Source organism: Mesoplodon bidens (assembly GCF_964165515.1).
Source record: "Mesoplodon bidens genome assembly, chromosome: 15".
NCBI lineage: Eukaryota > Metazoa > Chordata > Mammalia > Artiodactyla > Ziphiidae > Mesoplodon > Mesoplodon bidens.
The window spans coordinates 84,020,794-84,041,000 of record NC_138171.1 but is presented as its reverse complement, the minus strand read 5'-3'; the positions used below and the strand labels follow the sequence as shown (position 1 = coordinate 84,041,000).

General features: G+C 38.7%; 1 protein-coding gene across 6 annotated transcripts in view; it reads right to left on the bottom strand.

Moving 5' to 3' along the window:
* The window catches only part of RNF216 (ring finger protein 216), a 173,358-nt gene that overhangs the window by 141,395 nt on the left and 11,756 nt on the right, over nt 1-20,207 (bottom strand). For all 6 annotated transcript variants that reach the window (XM_081257478.1, XM_081257479.1, XM_081257480.1 and 3 more), the window contains 2 exons: nt 12,873-13,008; nt 964-1,097 (listed from right to left, as the gene is read on the bottom strand). In XM_081257478.1, coding sequence (XP_081113604.1) covers nt 964-1,097; nt 12,873-12,939 — 201 coding nt within the window. In that variant the 5' untranslated portion in view covers nt 12,940-13,008. The remainder of the gene's footprint in view (nt 1-963; nt 1,098-12,872; nt 13,009-20,207) is intronic.

Below are 20,207 nucleotides of genomic sequence, written 5' to 3'. Positions count from 1 at the left end.
CGCTGGGCCTGCGCGTCCGGAGCCTGTGCTCCGCGACGGGAGAGGAGGCCACAACAGTGAGAGGCCCGCGTACCGCAAAAAAAAAAAAAAAAAATTGAGGACTTATCACTTAATATAATTAGACAAGTATAAAAACTGGAAAGGAAGAAACTGTAAGTATCATTATTTACAGATGGACCAGATACCATTCCTTGGGTCAACTGAAAAATGACTACAGACAATAAAAACAAGCTGACTGATTATGAAATTAATATAAAAACCAACAGACTTTTAAATGAAAAAAAAACAAAGGTTAAAAGGGTACACAGAAGAAAAGATGCCATTTACAAAAGCAAGAGAAAACATAAAATAACCAGGAACAAACTTAAAAATGTTTAAGATCTATTGTAAGAAAAATTGAAAATGCTCTGGCTGAGGAATATAAAAGGTTAGACTGAAAGACAGAACTTGTTCTTAGTTAGAAAGGGTCAATATTATAAAAACTTTCTATAACAATAAAATATGTTTTAAATTAAACAAACTATCTACCTATCTTTTGGAATTAGAAAAGCTGATCTTAAAATCTGCATTAAAATATAAGCACAAAATATCCTGGATGAGTCTGAAAAACATAGAGTAATAAGGGGAGATGGACACTATCTGATATTAAGATACATTATAAGGACATAGTAATTACAACACTGTGGACTAGTACATGAAGAGTCAGAGCAATAGTGCAGAAGTTAAGTCCAGAAATAGACCAAAACATATGGCTTCTGACTTCTAAGCTTAGGGGACATCAGGTAGGGTATAAAAGAGGCTGTTCTCAGAAATGTAGAACAAGTGCAAACAAATAGTGCTACAAGTGTAGCACAAGAGGTGCTCTCAGCTGTTCTATAAGGCCCCTACCCACTACTGAGTGGCTGAAGAATCAGATTATTAACTTGCAATATGCCTCATCACGTTAAGTTTTAGAAAACTCACTTCCGCCAGGATGACATCATCATCCAGGTCCTCTTCATCATGCTGCTGAGGAGCTGGGGTGACCAGCATTGGAACCCCTTCCTCATCAGAGGAGTCAGATATGGTGATGGGTCCATCTCTGAGATTGATCCAGTCTAAAAGAAGGCAGAGAACACTGTTAGGAGGAGGTGGGCATAATCACATTGTCCTTTAATTCAACTTTGGCATGAAAAGGGTCAAGCCTAAAGGCAAGTTTACAGCTATTGGAGTGTTAACTTATCTCCTCAAGCAGCACATGCACCCAAGCATTAAAATGAGCCATTTTCCCATGCTGATCTTTGCCAATAATTCATTTTGGGAATCACCAGAGAAAATCTGACAATTACTATGCTCAAGATTATCAACTTTTTCTTATACTAGACTGGAGTAATCTGTTGATAAAATCTTCTCGACTGCTCATTTCTTAAAAGTGAAATCATGGCCTCCCATCTCACCTCTATTCTTCCAAAGGAATATAAAACACTGCTTTATTCAAACTGATAGGTCTGAAAAAACTTTCACTCAGAAACAGTAAAATTTTCACTTAATATTTAAAATATTAAAATTTGCTCACCTTAGACACAAATCTTAAGTATCACTTACACAAACACATTTCAGTGTTTTAGTCAAACACCCATTTATCATCTATGATAGGAAGCACTTTAACTTTCCTGTTTCCTTTTAAATATAACTAGAGTTAAACTAACCATCTATTGATGGATGTAATAATTCTGTTAAAGGTCTCCAAGTCCTTTTATTTGTTTGAAGACAAAGCTCGTTTGACATAAATTACTGGATAACACAAATTAACAATTCCTCCATTAAAGCTCTAATATTTTTCTCAAGGTTAATGCCTCATGTATTTTTATGTTACCCAAGAATTTGAAAAGCAATATAAAACCAATTATCTCATTTCATTCCTGTAACAGGGCTGTGGTAATGCCAAGACAGTAGTTTAAAACAGGTACGTCCACGGGATCTAAGGTCAGACTGCCTGGATTCCAGTCTCAGCTCTACCACATACTAGCTATATGATGCCATTATTTACTTCTTTAGGCATCCATTTCCTCAACATTAAAGAAAGGCTAACAACACTGCCTACTTCAAATAGCAGTATTACCTAAAATGCTTGTTTATTATAGTACCTGACACACAGTGAAGTTGCCTGATTTTAAGTCCAATGTTACCTACACAGAAACAACCAAGTGAACTGAGGGCCTGTGGAAGTACATTATAGAGGATTTCTCTTAAACCTGCATAATGAATCCAAGTGATTATCACCATCACCTGCTGAAACCCTACTAAAATGATAGTAAAGGAACTTTTAAAAAGTATAACCTCTTAAGTACACAAAGAAGAGAAAAGGAGATAATAGCCAGTAAGAGATTTAAATAAAATTCTGGAAAACAGCAGATTTACACATGGCAAGAGCTCTAGAAGAGTGCACAAGGCTCAAACCCACAGCCTGCAGCGGGGGCGGCCAATCAGAGGTGGCCTAATTCATGTTGCAGAATCATAGATATCCTGAATAACTGTTCTCAATTACTGTATGTCTTTGGTCATTTCCAGTCTTTAAATGGTTATTTTAGACAATTCTGTCTAATTTTACCATTGATTTTGGGGAGAAGATTTGCCAAGCTTCTCACTCAGCCATTCCAGAAGACCCACACTGTGGAGGTCCATTCTGAAGAGCCACTGAGGCAGAGAGTCACTAGACACCAGGCCAAGAGAGGAAAGGGGTGTCACTGGAATAGCCATAATGAGTAAGACCCTGGCTGCCTTCTGCCGCTTGGCTCCCTGAATGCTGGCAAACAGTCTTAGATTCCACATTCAAGACACTGTAGATTCCTCCCTGGAAGAACTGGCCCAAGAAAAAGACACAGACAACAACCGTGGGGCACCCAGCGAAAAAGTTGGTTTTAAACCTATCACCTTAGTGAAGCCCAATGGTTGACAAGATACTCCCCAACATACCACATATAAACACATTAGCTTTTAAAAATATACTTTAAAATTTTAAAGTATAACAGAGCAAAGGCTATGAATTAACACAAAAGGCCCATACCCGTGTGACCATCACAAAGGTTCGTAAATACATTTCTTGCACATTAGCACCCTAACTACTCACATTAGTTCCTGAAAATACATTCTTTTGATTCTGGCTTCCTTGCAAACAACATGTCTGAGATATATCCACGCTGTTGCATGTTACAGTATGTAGTTTCCTTTGCTGTATGTAATTTACTATATGAATATATCATAAGTTACTTATTCTTCTGTTGACAGACATTTGGGTTGGTTCCAGTCTTGCCTGTTTTGGATAATACTGTTATGAACATTCTTGTATATGTATCTTGATAGACTCATTTCAGTTGGGTACATTCTAGGAGAAGTGCTGAGCCACAGGCAAAGCATATGTTCAATTTTAGTGGACAATGCCAACCAACTTTCCAAATTGTCTGTGCCAATTTACACTCCCACCAGCAGTGCAGGAACTTGAAACTTGTTTTGTGGCTCAAAATGTCAATTTTGGTAAACACATGGGTGCAACATTCAATATGTTTGTTTGCTTATTTATTTATTTAAAACATCTTTACTGGAGTATAACTGCTTTACAATGGTGTGTTAGTGTCTGCTTTATAACAAAGTGAATCAGCTATACATATACATATATCCCCATCTCTCCTCCCTCCCACCCTCCCCATCCCACCTTTCTAGGTGGTCACAAAGCACCAAGCTGATCTCCCTGTGCTATGCAGCTGCTTCCCACTAGCTATCTATTTTACATTTGGTAGTATATATTAGTCCATGCCACTCTCTCAACTCGTCCCAGCTTACCCTTCCTGCTCCCCATGTCCTCAAGTCCATTCTCTACATCTGCATCTTTATTCCTGTCTTGCCCCTAGGTTCTTCATAATCATTTTTTTTTAGATTGCATATGTATGTGTTAGCATATGGTATTTGTTTTTCTCTTTCTGACTTACTTCACTCTGTATGACAGATTCTAGGTCCATCCACCTCACTACTAATAACTCAATTTCGTTCCTTTTTATGGCTGAGTAATATTACATTGTATATATGTGCCACATCTTCTTTATCCATTCATCTGTCGATGGACACTTAAGTTGCTTCCATGTCCTGGCTATTGTTAATAGAGCTGCAATGAATATTGTGGTACATGACTCTTTTTGAATTATGGTTTTCTCAGGGTATATGCCCAGTAGTAGGATTGCTGGGTCATATGGTAGTTCTACTTTTACTTTTTAAGGAACCTCCATACTGTTCTCCATAGTGGCTGTATCAATTTACATTCCCACCAAGAGTGCAAGAGGGTTCCCTTTTCTCCACACCCTCTCCAGCATTTATTGTTTGTAGATTTTTTGAGGATGGCCATTCTGACTGGTGTGAGTTGATATCTCGTAGTTTTGATTTGCATTTCTCTAATGATTAATGATGTTGAGCATTCTTTCATGTGTTTGTTGGCAGTCTGTATATCTTCTTTGGAGAAATGTCTATTTAGGTCTTCTGCCCATTTTTGGATTGGGTTGTTTGTTTTTTTGCTATTGAGATGCATGAGTTGCTTATAAATTTTGGAGATTAATCTTTTGTCACTTGCTTCATTTGCAAATATTTTCTCCCATTCTGAGGGTTGTCTTTTCATCTTGTTTATGGTTTCCTTTGCTGTGCAAAAGCTTTGAAGTTTCATTAGGTCCCATTTGTTTGTTTTTGTTTTTATTTCCATTTCTCTAGGAGGTGGGTCAGAAAGGATCTTGCTGTGATTTATGTCATAGAGTGTTCTGCCTATGTTTTTCCCCTAAGAGTTTGATAGTTTCTGGCCTTCATTTAGGTCTTTAATCCATTTTGAGCTTATTTTTGTGTATGGTGTTAGGGAGTGATCTAATCTCCTACTTTTACATGTACCTGTCCAGTTTTCCCAGCACCACTTATTGAAGAAGCTGTCTTTGTTCCACTGTATATTCTTGCCTCCTTAATCAAAAATAAGGTGACCATATGTGTGTGGGTTTATCTCTGGGCTTTCTATCCTGTTCCATTGATCTGTACTTCTGTTTTTGTGCCAGTACCATACTGTCTTGATTACTGCAGCTTTGTAGTATAGTCTGAAGTCAGGGAGCCTGATTCCTCCAGCTCCATTTTTCTTTCTCAAGATTGCTTTGGCTAGTCGGGGTCTTTTGTGTATCCATACAAATTTTAAGATTTTTTGTTCTAGTTCCGTGAAAAATGTAACTGGTAGTTTGACAGAGATTGCATTGAATCTGTACATTGCTTTGGGTAGTATAGTCATTTTCGCAATGTTGATTCTTCCAATCCAAGAACATGGTATTTCTCTCCATCTGTTTGTAGCATCTTTAATTTCTTTCATCAGTGTCTTACAGTTTTCTGCATACAGGTCTTTTGTCTCCTTAGGTAGGTTTATTCCTAGGTATTTTATTCTTTTGGTTGTAATGGTAAATGGGAGTGTTTCCTTAATTTCTCTTTCAGATTTTTCATCATTAGTGTATAGGAATGCAAGAGATTTCTATGCATTAATTTTGTATCCTGCTACTTTACCAAATTTATTGATTAGCTCTAGTAGTTTTCTGGTAGCGTCTTTAGGATTCTCTATGTATAGTATCATGCCATCTGCAAACAGTGACAGCTTTACTGCTTCTTTTCCGATTTGTATTCCTTTTATTTCTGTTTCTTCTGATTGCTGTGACTAAAACTTCCAAAACTATGTTGAATAACAGTGGTGAGAGTGGGCAACCTTGTTTTGTTCCTGATCTTAGTGGAAATGGTTTCAGTTTTTCACCATTGAGAACAAGTTGGCTGTGGAACTGTCATATATGGCCTTTATTACATTGAGGTAAGTTCCCTCTAGGCTTACTTTCTGGAGGGTTTTTATCATTAAAGGGTGTTGAATTTTGTCGAAAGCTTTTTCTGCATCTATTGAAATGATCATATGGTTTTTATCCTTCAATCCGTTAATATGGTGTATCACATTGATTGATTTGTATATATTGAACAATCCTTGCATTCCTGGGATAAACCTCACTTGACCATGGTGTATGATCCTTTTAATGTGCTGTTGGGTTGTTTGCTAGTATTTTGTTGAGAATTTTTGCATCTATGCTCAGCAGTGATATTGGCCTGTAGTTTTCTTTCTTTGTGACATCTTTGTCTAGTTTTGGTATCAGGGTGATGGTGGCCTTGTAGAATGAGTTTGGGAGTGTTCCTACCTCTGCTATATTTTGGAAGAGTTTGAGAAGGAGAGGTATTAGCTCTCCTCTAAATGTGTGATAGGATTTGCCTGTGAAGCCATCTGGTCCTGGGCTTTTGTTTTCTGGAAGATTTTTAATCACAGTCTCAATTTCAGTGCTTGTGATTAGTCTGTTTATATTTTCTATTTCTTCCTGGTTCAGTCTCAGAAGGTTGTGCTTTTCTAAGAATTTGTCCAGTTCTTCCAGGTTGTCCATTTTATTGGCATACAGCTGCTTGTAGTAATCACTCATGATCCTTTGTATTTCTGCAGTGTCAGTTGTTACTTCTCCTTTTTCATTTATAATTCTACTGATTTGAGTCTTCTCCCTTTTTTTCTTGATGAGTCTGGCTAATGGTTTATCAAATTTGTTTATCTTCTCAAAGAACCAGCTTTTAGTTTTATTGATCTTTGCTACTGTTTCCTTCATTTCTTTTTCATTTATTTCTGATCTGATCTTTACGATTTCTTTCCTTCTGCTAACTGGGGTTTTTTTTGTTGTTGTTCTTCTTTCTCTAATTGCTTTAGGCATAAGGTTAGGTTGTTTATTTGAGATATTTCTTGTTTCTTGAGGTAGGACTGTATTGCTATAAGCTTCCCTCTTAGAACTGCTTTTGCTGCATCCCATAGGTTTTGGGTTGCCGTGTTCTCATTGTCATTTGTTTCTAGGTATTTTTTGATTTCCTCTTTGATTTCTTCAGTGATCTCTTGGTTATTAAGTAGTGTATTGTTTAGCCTCCATGTATTTGTATCTTTTGCAGATTTTTTCCTGTAATTGATATCTAGTCTCACAGCATTGTGATCAGAAAAGATACTTGATACGGTATCAATTTTCTTAAATTTACCAAGGCTTGATTTGTGACCCAAGATATGATCTATCCTGGAGAATGTCCATGAGCACTTGAGAAGCATATTCTGTTGTTTTTGGATGGAATGTCCTGTAAATATCAATTAAGTCCATCTTGTTTAATGTATCATTTAAAGCTTGTGTTTCCTTATTTATTTTCATTTTGGATGATCTGTCCATTGGTGAAAGTGGGGTGTTAAAGTCCCCTACTATGAGTGTGCTACTGTCGATTTCCCCTTTTATGGCTATTAGCATTTGCCTCATGTATTGAGGTGCTCCTATGTTGGGTGCATATATATTTACAATTGTTACATTTTCCTTCTTGGATTGAGCCCTTGAACATTATGTAGTGTCCTTCTTTGTCTCTTGTAATAGTCTTTAGTTTAAAGTCTATTTTGTCTGATATGAGAACTGCTACTCCAGCTTTCTTTTGATTTCCATTTGCATGGAATATCTTTTTCCATCCTCTCACTTTCAGTCTGTATGTGTCCCTAGGTCTGAAGTGGGTCTCTTGTAGACAACATATATATGGGTCTTGTTTTTGTATCCATTCAGCCAGTCTATGTCTTTGGGTTGGAGCATTTAATCCATTTACATTTAAGGTAATTATCAATATGAATGTTCTTATTACCATTTCCTTGATTGTTCTGGGTTTGTTATTGTAGGTCTTTTCTTTCTCTTGTGTTTCCTGCCTAGAGAAGTTCCTTTAGCATTTATTGTATAGCTGGTTTGGTGGTGCTGAATTCTCTTAGCTTTTGCTTGTCTGTAAAGGTTTTAATTTCTTCATCGAATCTGAATGAGATCCTTGCTGAGTAATCTTGGTTGTAGGTTTTTCCCTTTCATCACTTTAAATATGTCCTGCCATTCCCTTCTGGCTTGCAGAGTTTCTGCTGAAAGATCAGCTGTTAAGCTTATGGAGACTCCCTTGTATGTTATTTGTTGTTTTTCCCTTGCTGCTTTTAATACTTTTTCTTTGTATTTAATTTTTGATAGTTTCATTAAAATGTGTCTTGGCGTGTTTCTCCTTGGATTTATCCTGTACAGGACTTTCTGCGCTTCCTGGATGTGATTAACTCTTTCCTTTCCCATATTAGGGAAGTTTTCAACTATAATCTCTACAAATATTTTCTCAGTCCCTTTCTTTTTCTCTTCTTCTTCTGGGGCCCCTATAATTCAAATGCTGGTGTGTTTAATGTTGTCCCAGAGGTCTCTGAGACTGTCCTCAATTCTTTTCATTCTTTTTTCTTTATTCTGCTCTGCAGTAGTTATTTCCACTATCTTATCCTCCAGGTCACTTATCCGTTCTTCTGCCTCAGTTATTTTGCTACTGATTCCTTCTAGAGAATTTTTAATTTCACTTATTGTGTTGTTCATCATTGTTTGTTTGCTCTTTAGTTCTTCTAGGTCCTTGTTAAATGTTTCTTGTACTTTCTCCATTCTATTTCCAAGATTTTGGATCATCTTTACTCTCATTACTCTGAATTCTTTTTCAGGTAGACTGACTATTTCCTCTTCATTTGTTTGGTCTGGTGGGTTTTTACCTTGCTCCTTCAACTGCTGTGTGTTTCTCTCTGTTCTCATTTTGCTTAACTAACTGTGTTTGGGGTCTCCTTTTCGCAGGCTGTAGGTTTGTAGTTCCCATTGTTTTTGGTGTCTGCCCCCAGTGGCTAAGGCTGGTTCAGTGGGTTGTGTAGGCTTCCTGGTGGAAGGGACTGGTACCTGTGTTCTGGAGGAAGGGGCTAGATCTTGTCTTTCTGGTGGGCAGGACCGCATCCGATGGTGTGTTTTGGGGCGTCTGTGACCTTATTATGATTTTAGGCAGCCTCTCTGTTAATGGGTGGGGTTGTGTTACTGTCTTGCTAGTTGTTTGGCATAGGGTGTCCAGCACTGTAGCTTGCTGGTCATTGAGTGGAGCTGGGTCTTGGCATGGAAATGGACATCTCTGTGAGAGCTTTCGCTGTTTAATATTACATGGAGCCAGGAGGTCTCTGGTGGACCAATGTCCTGAACTTGGCTCTCCCACCTCAGAGACACAGGCCTGACACCCAGCCAGAGCACCAAGACCCTGTGAGCCACATGGCTCAGAAGAAAAGGGAGAAAAAAAGAAAGAAACAAAGAAAAAAAAAGAAATTAAATTAAATAGTTATTAAAATAAATAATAATAATTTTTTAAAAATTGGGCTTCCCTGGTGGCACAGTGGTTGAGAGTCTGCCTGCTAATGCAGGGGACGTGGGATCGTGCCCCGGTCCAGGAGGATCCAGCGTGCCACGGAGTGGCTGGGCCCATGGGCCGTGGCCGCTGGGCCTGTGTGTCCGGAGCCTGTGCTCCGCAGCGGGAGAGGCCACAGCACTGAGAGGCCCACGTACTGCAAAACAAATAAAATAAAATTAAAAATAATAAAATTAAAAAGTAATTTATAAAAAACGGAATCATAGGACAAATGGTAAAAGCAAAGCTATACAGAAAAAAATCACACAAAAAAGCATACACATACAAACTCACAAAAAGAGAAAAAGGAATAAAATATATATATCATTGCTCCCAAAGTCCACCGCCTCCATTCTGGAATGAGGCTGTCTACTCAAGCATTCCACAGATGCAGGGTACATCAAGTTGAGTGTGGCGATATAATCCACTGCTCCTGAGGCTGCTGGGAGAGATTTCCCTTTCTCTTCTTTGTTCGCACAGCTCCCGGGGCTCAGCTTTGGACTTGGGCCCACCTCTCCGTGTAGGTCACCTGAGGGCGTCTGTTCCTTCGCTCAGACAGGACGGGGTTAAGGTAGCAGCTGATTAGGGGGCTCTGGCTCACTCAGGTCAGGGGGAGGGAGGGGTACAGAATGAGGGGCGAGCCTGTGGTGGCAGAGGCTGGTGTGACGTTGCAACAGCCTGAGGTGCGCCGTGTGTTCTCCCAGGGAAGTTGTCCCTGGATCACGGGACCCTGGCAGTGGCAGGCTGCACAGGCTCCCAGGAGGGGAGGTGTGGACAGTGACCTGTGCTTGTACACAGGCTTCTTGGTGTCTGTAGCAGTTGCCTTAACATCTCATGCCCGTCTCTGGGGTCCACACTGAGAGCCACGGCTTGTGCCTGTCTCTGGAGCTCGTTTAGGCAGTGATCTGCATCCCCTCTCCTTGCACACCCTGAAACAACAGTCTCTCGCCTCTTAGGCAGGTCCAGACTTTTTCCCGGACTCCCTCCTGGCTAGCTGTGGCACAAGAGTCCCCTTCAGGCTGTGTTCATGCAGCCGACCCCAGTCCTCTCCCTGGGATCTGACCTCCGAAGCCCGAGCCTCAGCTCCCAGCCCCCGCCCGCCCCAGCGGGTGTGCAGACAAGCCTCTCGGGCTGGTGAGTGCTGGTCGGCACTCATACTCTGTGTGGGAATCTCTCCACTTTGCCCTCCGCACCCCTGTTTCAGTGCTCTCCTCTGTGGCTCTGAAGCTTCCACCTCCCGCCTCCCCCCCCACACCCCGTCTCCGCCAGTGAAGGGGCTTCCTAGTGTGTGGAAACTTTTCCTCCTTCACAGCTCCCTCCCACTGGTGCAGGTCCCATCCCTATTCTTTTGTCTGTTTTTGCTTTTTTCTTTTGCCCTACCCAGGTACGTGGGGAGTTTCTTGCCTTTTGGGAGGTCTGAGGTCTTCTGCCAGCGTTCAGTAGGTGTTCTGTAGGAGTTGTTCCACATGTAGATGTAGTTTCGATGTATTTGTGGGGAGGAAGGCGATCTCCGCGTCTCACTCCTCTGCCATCTTGAAGGTCTCTCTGTACTCACACTCTGGGTGTATGACTGTTGTCTCCTTTTCTTCACATCCCAGGGCTCTTTGCTCAAAGAAGGTGACCAGTTCAGCTTAGAGACAGCAACACCTGGTGTGCGGCCTGGAGGGCAGACAGGGTTTCAGCCACCCGGGTCTGTCCCGAGTAGAGTGGCAGTCCCATATATGTTTATTATGTCCAGTTTGTTGATCGTGCTCTTCCAGTGTGCCATATTTATACAAATGTTTCTGTGTGCTTGGTCTCTCTCAGTTATTGAAAGAAACATGTTAAGATCTCCCATTTTGATTGCAGATTTGTCCAACTCTCCTTTTAGTTCTGTCAATTTTTTCTTTGTATATTTTGATACCATATTACTACTCTATAGAGATTAAAATTGTTCTATCTTCCCAGACTCTATCTTTCCCAGAACTCTTTATCTGTATAAACACTTCTGGCTGGATTGTCTACTTTATCTAATAATATATAGACTTAACAGCTCTGTCTTGAGGGCTACTGTTTGCATAATGCATCTTTTTTTTTATTCTTGTACTTTTAACCTTACTTTACCTTTATTTTTAAGGCTATCTTCACTGGATATAGAATTCTAGGTGAATACTATTCAGCAATTAAAAGGGATTGAATTACTGACACATGCAACAACATGGATGAATCAGAAAAATTATGCTGTGCAGAAGAATTCAGGACAAAGAGTAAACACTGTATGATTCCATTTATATGAACCCGTATAGTGACAAAAAGCAAATCAGTGGTTTCCTTAGTTCAGGAGTGGGGTGAGGACTACCTGCAAAGCGGCACATAGGAATCTTTCTGGATATGTTCTACATCATGATTGAGATGGTGGTTATATGGGTATATTCATTTTTCAAAACTCACTGAACTATACACTTAAAATGTGTATAGTTCCTCATGATAAAATTCCTCACAATGGGTGCAAAATACACAAAATGTGTCCAATAGAAAAATATACCTCTAAAGCCAATAATTTCCCAGAAGTTATTCTTAAAGAAACTTTGTTGAAGTATATTTAAGACCCAGTTAAAAAAACAATCACAATGTTTATTTGATACACATGTTCAGAAAATTTGGAAATGATCATACATACAAATTACAACTAGGATTTAAAACTTCCTAAATCACAATAAATTATGGCTACAATCAGTAGCAAGTCAGAATACACATTAATAAAATCCTAAAAAATTTGGCATTTCTTTTGTTTTCATAATTTGCACAGTTTAAACAAATTTGTTTTTCTCAATTTATTTGCTTAATAAAATTTGCTCAATTTTAAATTATCTGAAAGCCCTATATACATAATTTACCTTCTGCTGGAAAAAAAAAGCTTCTTCATAAGCACAAAATATTATCAATGGGAAAACACACAAAAAATGGTATAACTTTTTCCATAGAATTTATACTTATGATCTTTTCCTACTCATCAGCATAACGTTTTTCCTTTTAGTCTAGATGTAACTGGGAATTACAATCTGATAGGAAATTTCATATGCATTTAGGAATCTTAGAGAAATGTAGGCTCCCTTCCCTTTATGAATGAATGAATTTCCCCCAATTTTAAACTGTAAAGTCAAAGAATACACGTCCTAAAATTCCTTGTAAGGCTAAACCAGAACCTTCTGGCAAAAACTAAATTAAGTATTGTATGAGGGACCAGAAGTGCTTTAGCAGCAGATTCAGTACTTTCAGAATGTACAGGCCTGGAGGAGCACTCCTCTGCAGTCACCATTCCTTCAAAAACGGAGAACTACCACAGTTCCCATACTCCTACCTCTTAAGATCTAATCTACTTGTGATAGAAGGTTCTTAAACTTCATTCATGCCAGCAGGAATCACCATTTGACATAAAATTCTAGTCTGATGAGTCCATTTAAACCTGATGTCCTGAGATCTAAAAATGAAACGTCTCTGGGTTTTACATGGTGCAGAACAGATTCATTTCAAAGACAATATAACTGTAACACTAAGGGAAAAAGCAATGACGAAAGAGAGAAAGTGCGAACACTTACCTCGTCCCCGGTGGCAGTGGAAGTTGTTCAAGTGAATTACCTCTTCATTGTTGTTTCCCTCTGCCATTTTTCAATGCAGACATACACCTATGTGCTTGCTAATATCTAAACATGGTGACTACCTGTTCCACAGAGTCTGAAAAAGAAGAAAAAAAAAAGAACATTAAGAATGAGGGAATATCAAAACTTTTCCCACATACCTGGTCAAGGTAGCATTCTAAGCTTATTATGAAAACACCACTGAAAAGAAAAACAGGGGCTTCCCTGGTGGCACAGTGGTTAAGAATCCGCCTGCCAATGCAGGGGACACAGCTTCAAGTCCTGGTCTGGGAAGATCCCACATGCCGTGGAGCAACTAAGCCCATGTGCCACAACAACTGAGCCTGCACTCCTGGGCCCGCGTGCCACAACTACTGAAGCCCGCGTGCCTAGAGGCCGTGCTCCGCAACAAGAGAAGCCACCGCAATGAGAAGCCCATGCCCCACAACAAAGAGTAGCCCCCCACTTGCCACAACTAGTGAAAACCCATGCGCAGCAATGAAGACCCAACGCAGCCAAAAAATAAATAAATTAAATAAATTAAAAAAAAAAAAAGAAAGAAAAAGAAAAATAAGGGGACTTCCCTGGTGGCACACTGGTTAAGACTCCGCACTCCCAATGCAGGGGGCCCAGGTTTGATCCCTGGCCAGGGAACTAGATCCTACATGCATGCTGTGACTGAGAGTTGGCGTGCCACAACTAAGGAGCCCATGTGCCTCAACTAAAGAGCAGGCAAGCGGCAACTAAGGAGCCCACCTGCTGCAACTAAGGAGCCCACCTGCTGCAACCAAGACCCAGCACAACAACAACAAAATAGTAATAAATAAATAAATAAAAAGAAAAAAGAATAACTAAAAAGCTAACAGAACCGGACTTCCCTGGTGGCGCAGTGGTTATTAAGAATCCACCTGCCAATGCAGGAGACATGGGTTCGAGCCCTGGTCTGGGAGGATCCCACATGCTGTGGAGCAACTAAGCCCGTGCACCACAACTACTGAGCTTGTGCTCTAGAGCCCGCGAGCCACAGCTCCTGAGCCCGCATGCTGCAACCACTGAAGCCCACGCACCTAGAGCCTGTGCTTCGCAACAAGAGAAGCCACCACAATGAGAAGCACGCGCACTGCAACAAAGAGTAGCCCCTGCTCGCTGCAACTAGAGAAAGCCCACACACATCAATGAAGACCCCATGCAGTCAAAAAAATAAAATAAAAATGTGTATCTATAACAACTTATATAAAATAAATAAATAAATAAATAAATAAGCTAACAGAAGAGGAAAAATGGAAATAAAGAAAACCATTACTGCAAAAGAACATACAAAACAACATACAAAAGATCAGCAAAGGATCAAAGAACAGACGGAACATATATTTTAAAAAAGTAAAATTAAACCGGAAAAATTAAAATAAACAAAAAAGGAACTAAAAAACATTTTTCAAAAAGTAAAATTAAAAACTCAATTACAGCAACCTATGGAATGGGTGAAAATATCTGCAAATCATAATCCTTAATAAGGTGCTAAAATCCAGAATATATAAAGAACTCACAGAGATCAATGGCCAAAAACCCCAAATAATCCAATTTTAAAAAATGGGCAAAGGACCTGAATAGACATTTTCCCAAATAAGATATTCAAATGGCCAACAGGTATATTAAAAGGTGCTCAACAGGGCTTCCCTGGTGGTGCAGTGGTTGGGAGTCCGCCTGCCGATGCAGGGGACACGGGTTCATGCCCCGGTCCGGGAGGATCCCACGTGCCGCGGAGTGGCTGGGCCCGTGAGCCATGGTCGCTGAGCCTGCGCGTCCGGAGCCTGTGCTCCACAACGGGAGAGGCCACAACAGTGAGAGGCCCGCGTACCGCAAAAAAAAAAAAAGGTGCTCAACAGTACTAAACATCAGGGAAATGCAAATCAAAATCACCTCTGCCTGTCAGAATGATTATCATTCATTCAAAAACTCACTGTTATGAGCGGTAACAATGCTAGCAGGATGTGGAAAAAAGGGAACCTTTGTACACTGTTGGTGGGATTATAAATTGGAACAGCCACTAAGGAAAACAGCATGGAGGTTCCTCAAAAATTTTTAAATAGAACTACCACATGATCCAGCAATTCCACTTCTGGGTATATATCTGAAGGAAATGAAATATCTCGATACTTTGAAGATATCTGCACTGCCATGTTCACTGAAGCACTATTTATAATAGCCAAGACATGAAAGCAATCTAACTGTCCACTGACAGATGAATGGGTAAAGAAAATGGAATACTATTCAACTACAAAAAAGAAGGAAATCCTGACATCTGAGACAACATGGATGGACCCTGAGAGCATTATACTAGGTGAAATAAGTCAGATAGAGAAAGACAAATTCTGTATGATCTCACTTACATGTGGAATCTAAAAACAAACAACGGGAGAGGCCACAGCAGTGAGAGGCCCACGTACCGCCAAAAAAAAAAAAAAAAAAGATGTTCAACATCGCTAATCATCAGGGAAATACAAATCAAAATCACAAAGAGATATCAACTCGCATCTGTCAGAATGGCCATCATTAAAAAGAACACAAATAACAAATGTTGGAGAGGATGGGGAGAAAAGGGAACCCTTGTACACTGTTGGTGGGAATATAAACTGGAGCAGCCACTATGGAAAACAACATGGAGGTTTCTCAAAAACTAAAAACAGAACTACCATATGACCTAGGAATTCCACTCTTGGATATTTATCTGAAAAAAACAAAAACACTAATTCAAAAAGATACATGCACCCCAACGTTCATCGCAGCATTATTTACAATTGCCAAGATACTGAAGCAACTTAAGTGTCCAACAAAAGATGAATGGATAAAGAAGATGTGGTATATTTATACAGTGAAATACTACTCAGCCATAAAAAAAGAAAGTTTTGCCATTTGCAGCAACACGAATGAACTTGGAGGGCATTATGCTAAGTGAAAATAAGACAGAGAAAGACAAATACTGTGAAGTATTACTTATATGTGGAATCTAAAAAATACATCAAACTATTGAATGTAACAAAAAAGTAGGAAACTCACCCATATAGAGAACAAAGCAGTGGTTACCAGTGGAGAGAGGAAAGGGGGGAGGGGCAATAATATAGGGGTAGGGGGGATAAAGGTACAAAATATTAGGTATAAAATAAGCTACAAGGATATACTGATTGTACAACATGGGGAATATAGCCAGTATTTTATAATAACTATAAATGGAATATAACCTTTTAAAATTGTAAATCACTGTTTTGTACACCTATAACTTATATAATACTGTACAGCAACTATACGTCAATAAAAAGTCCATCTGATTTTTAAAAATAAATTCTAGTTCTCTGTTGAAATTCTCTTTAACTATTTTATCCCCCTGCTCTTTACAAAACCCATAAAAAACTGCATGAGTGCACTAGTATCAGACAAAATGGATATTACAAGTATTATTACAAACAAGTAGGGAGATTTCATCCAGATAAGAAGGTCAACTCACAGAAGATATAACAACGTTAAACCTGTATGAACTTAATGACACAGTTTCAAAATATATATGGCTTAAATTGACAGACGTTAAAGAAATAAGACAAATCCACACCTACAGCCGGACAGAAGACTTGAATAGCACTATCAAACAGCTGACTTAACTGACATTTATAGATCACTCCACCTAACTACTGCAGAATACACACTCTTTTCAAATGCACCAGGAACATTTACAGAACAGACTACATGCTGAGCCATAAAGCTAGCCTCAACAAATTTGCTGGGCTTGAAATCATATAGCACATGTTGTATGACAACAGTCAGTAAAAGAAAGATAAATTGGAAATTACTAAGTATTAGAAATTAAGCAACCTAAATAACCCATGGGTTAAAAAAGAAATTACATTGAAAATTAGAAACTATTTTGACTGAACTGAAAGGTAATGAAAACAAAACACATCAAAATTTGTGGGATGGAATTAAAGCAGTGCTGAGAGGATAATTTACAGGTCCAAATGCATACTTTAGAGAAGAAAAAACAACCCCAAAATCATTGATTTAAGCTTTGATCTCAAGAGGTTAGAAAAAGAGCAATAAATTAAACCCAGAAAAAGTAGACAGAAAAAACTTATAAGAGCAGAAATTGAAACAGATTATAAACATAAAACAGAAAAATCAAAGCAAAAAGGTTTCTCTAAAAAGATTAATAACATACAAAAAAATCTAAAAAGATTAATAAGATTGATAAACCTTTATTAAGGGAGAAAACACAAATTACCACCATCTGGAATGTTAAAGAAGACACCACTACAGACTCCACAATATAAAAAAATACCATGAATAGCTTTATACCTCTTAATTTGAAATTTTAATTGAAATAAACTCCTTGAGACGTAATTTACCACAACTGAACAAAAAAATTAAATTTCAACAGATCTCTATCAAATAAAGAAACTGAATAAGTAATTAATAACCTTCCCACAAAGAATACAGCAAGCCCAGTAAAGTTTCCTAAACATTTGAGGAAGAAATGTAACTAGTATTACAAAAACTCAGAAAACAGAAAAAGAGCAAACATTATTTCTGAAATCATTTTATGAGGCTAGCACAATTTTGATACTGAATAGTGATAAGAACTTTACTAGAAAGACTAGAATCTCTCATGAACACAAATGAAAAATCCTAACCAAAGCAATGCAATGTTCATTACTAGAACAAAAGAAAACTACATAGTCACTGCAGTTGAAAAAAAGAAGTGTTCAAAATTAACACCTATTCACGACTAGAATCTCTCAGCAAACTGGTACTGGAAGTGAATTTCCTTCATCTAATTAAAGCCATTTCAAAAATACTAGAGCAATCCTCACACCGAAGAGTGAAACACTGAAAAGCTTTCTCTCTGAAACTGAGAAGAGTTTTCACCATTTTTTGGTCAACACTGTATTGGAGGTTGTAGCAAGTAGAGTCAGGCAATAAAAAGAAATAAAATACCAGTTTGAAAGGAAGAAATAAAACTGGTGTTATCTGCAGATGAGATTGTGGTACTGATGCAAAGATAGAAAAATAGAACAGAGGGCTCAGAAACACAGCCACATACACCTGGTCACCCACATAAAAACAAAGGTGTTACTGAAATGCAGTGGGAAGAATGGCCTTTTCAACAAACATTGCTGGGCCAAGTGGATATCTATATGGGAAGAAAATGAGCCTTGATACATTCCTTATACCACCCATCAACATCAATTCCAGATAGATTACATAAAAGAGAAAACAATAAAGATACTAGAAGATTACAAGAGAACAAAATTATGTATATCTGTATGTGTAACTGTACACAGAGATACCACTGGAATAAGTGAATGAATGAAAAACAAAATCTCTAGATACAAGGCCAATATACAAAAAATGAACTAGTATGAAACAAACAAAAAAAGACATTTTAAAAGAGTAGCATCAAAAACAATCAAATAACAGGGATAAACACATGAAAAATGTGTAAGACCTCTACACAGAAAACTGTAAATCATCACTGAGAGAAATTAAAGAAGAATAAATAAATGGAGAGACACACCACATTTGTGGGTTGGAAAACTCAAGTTTGTAAAGATGTCAATTCTCCCCAAATTGGTCTACAAGTTTAAGACAGCCTTAGTCAGATTTTAAAAATGGATATGTACTAGATGATTCTAAAACTTACAGGAAAATGTAAAGAACCAAGAATAAGTAAAGCATTCATAAACAAAACATGGAGAATTTATACTACTGGATATTAAGTCTTATTATTATAAAGCTACAATAATTAAGACAATGTGGTACTGGCAAAAGAAGAGAAAAATAGACCAATGGAACAGAGTCCACGAACAGATTCATTCACATATGGACGACTGATTTATGACAAAAGGAGCACTGCAGAGCAGTGGATAAACATGATTTTTAAACTACATGACACTGTACTGGAAAACTATATTTTGGGAGGATAGGAAAGATCAAAGAACTAGATCTCTTCCTCATGCCTTAGACGAAAACAATTTCAGGTGAACTCTTGATTTAAATGGTAAGGTAAAATAATGAAGTTTCTGAAAGATAACATAAGAAAATACCTGCACAAATTGGAGCTGGAAAAGATATCTTAAACAGGAAATAAAAAGGGGTGTCCACCAAAGAAAAGACTGAAATATTGTACATTAAGATAAAATACTTCTGTTCACCAAAGAAATTATTAAGAGTGAAAAGGCAAACCACTGGGAAAAGAAATTTGCAATACATATAACAAAGGCTCCTATCTAGAAAATACAAAGAACTCCTACATGTTAACTGAAAATAGAAAAAAAAAAAAAAAGAAAGGAAAAGAAGAATCAGACAACTTAAAAGAAAAATGGGGGCTTCCCTGGTGGTGCAGTGGTTAGGAATCCGCCTGCCAGTGCGAGAAACACGGGTTCAAGCCCTGGGCCGGAAGGATGCCACATGCCGCGGAGCAACTAGTCTCGTGCACCACAACTACTGAGCCTGCACTCTAGAGCCTGTGAGTCACAACTATTGAAGCCCGTGGGCCTAGAGCCCGTGCTCCGCAACAAGAGAAGCCACCGCAATGAGAAGCCTGTGCACCACGATGAAGAGTAGCCCCCCCCCCACTCGCTGCAACTAGAGAAAGCCCGTGCACAGCAGTGAAGACCCAAAGCAGCCAAATATAAATAAATAAATAAATAAATTCTGGGAAGATGGCAGTAATGGTGGCACCATAGCTTTTAAATCTCCCCAAATTTTCAAATAAAAAACAGAAAAAAAAATCCCTGGTTACAAAAATTCCAGTTTACAAAAAAACAAGACAAAACAAAGGAGTCTCCACAAACTCCAAAGTGCAAGCACGTGAAGACAAACCACCAAGAGCCACACAATTTCTGAAGCATCACTGGTGCCTCAGAAAGCACAGGGTACCATTCAAACCTGAGAACAGTATCAATATATAACCCCAAATAACCGACAGGAATTCACTGGAAAGCACAGAGGCCAATCTGAAAAAGGAGCTAATACTACGAAGCAGTTTTGCTCAATAGTGGGTAAATGCAAGGAGGCCCTGACCCTGTAAGATCTGAAAAAGATATAGCAGTCTAGGACCCATGAAGTTTTGAAACTCATCAACCAGGGATCCCTGACAGGACACAGCCCTATGAGAAGAAAATGCTGGGAACAGTTAAACTGAGTAAGATAGAGACAAAGGAAAGAGAAGTGTGGTCCAGATAAAAATAGAGAACAGAATCAAGAAGTCTCAAAAAGCAAGCTGCCATATTTTGAACACTGTATGAA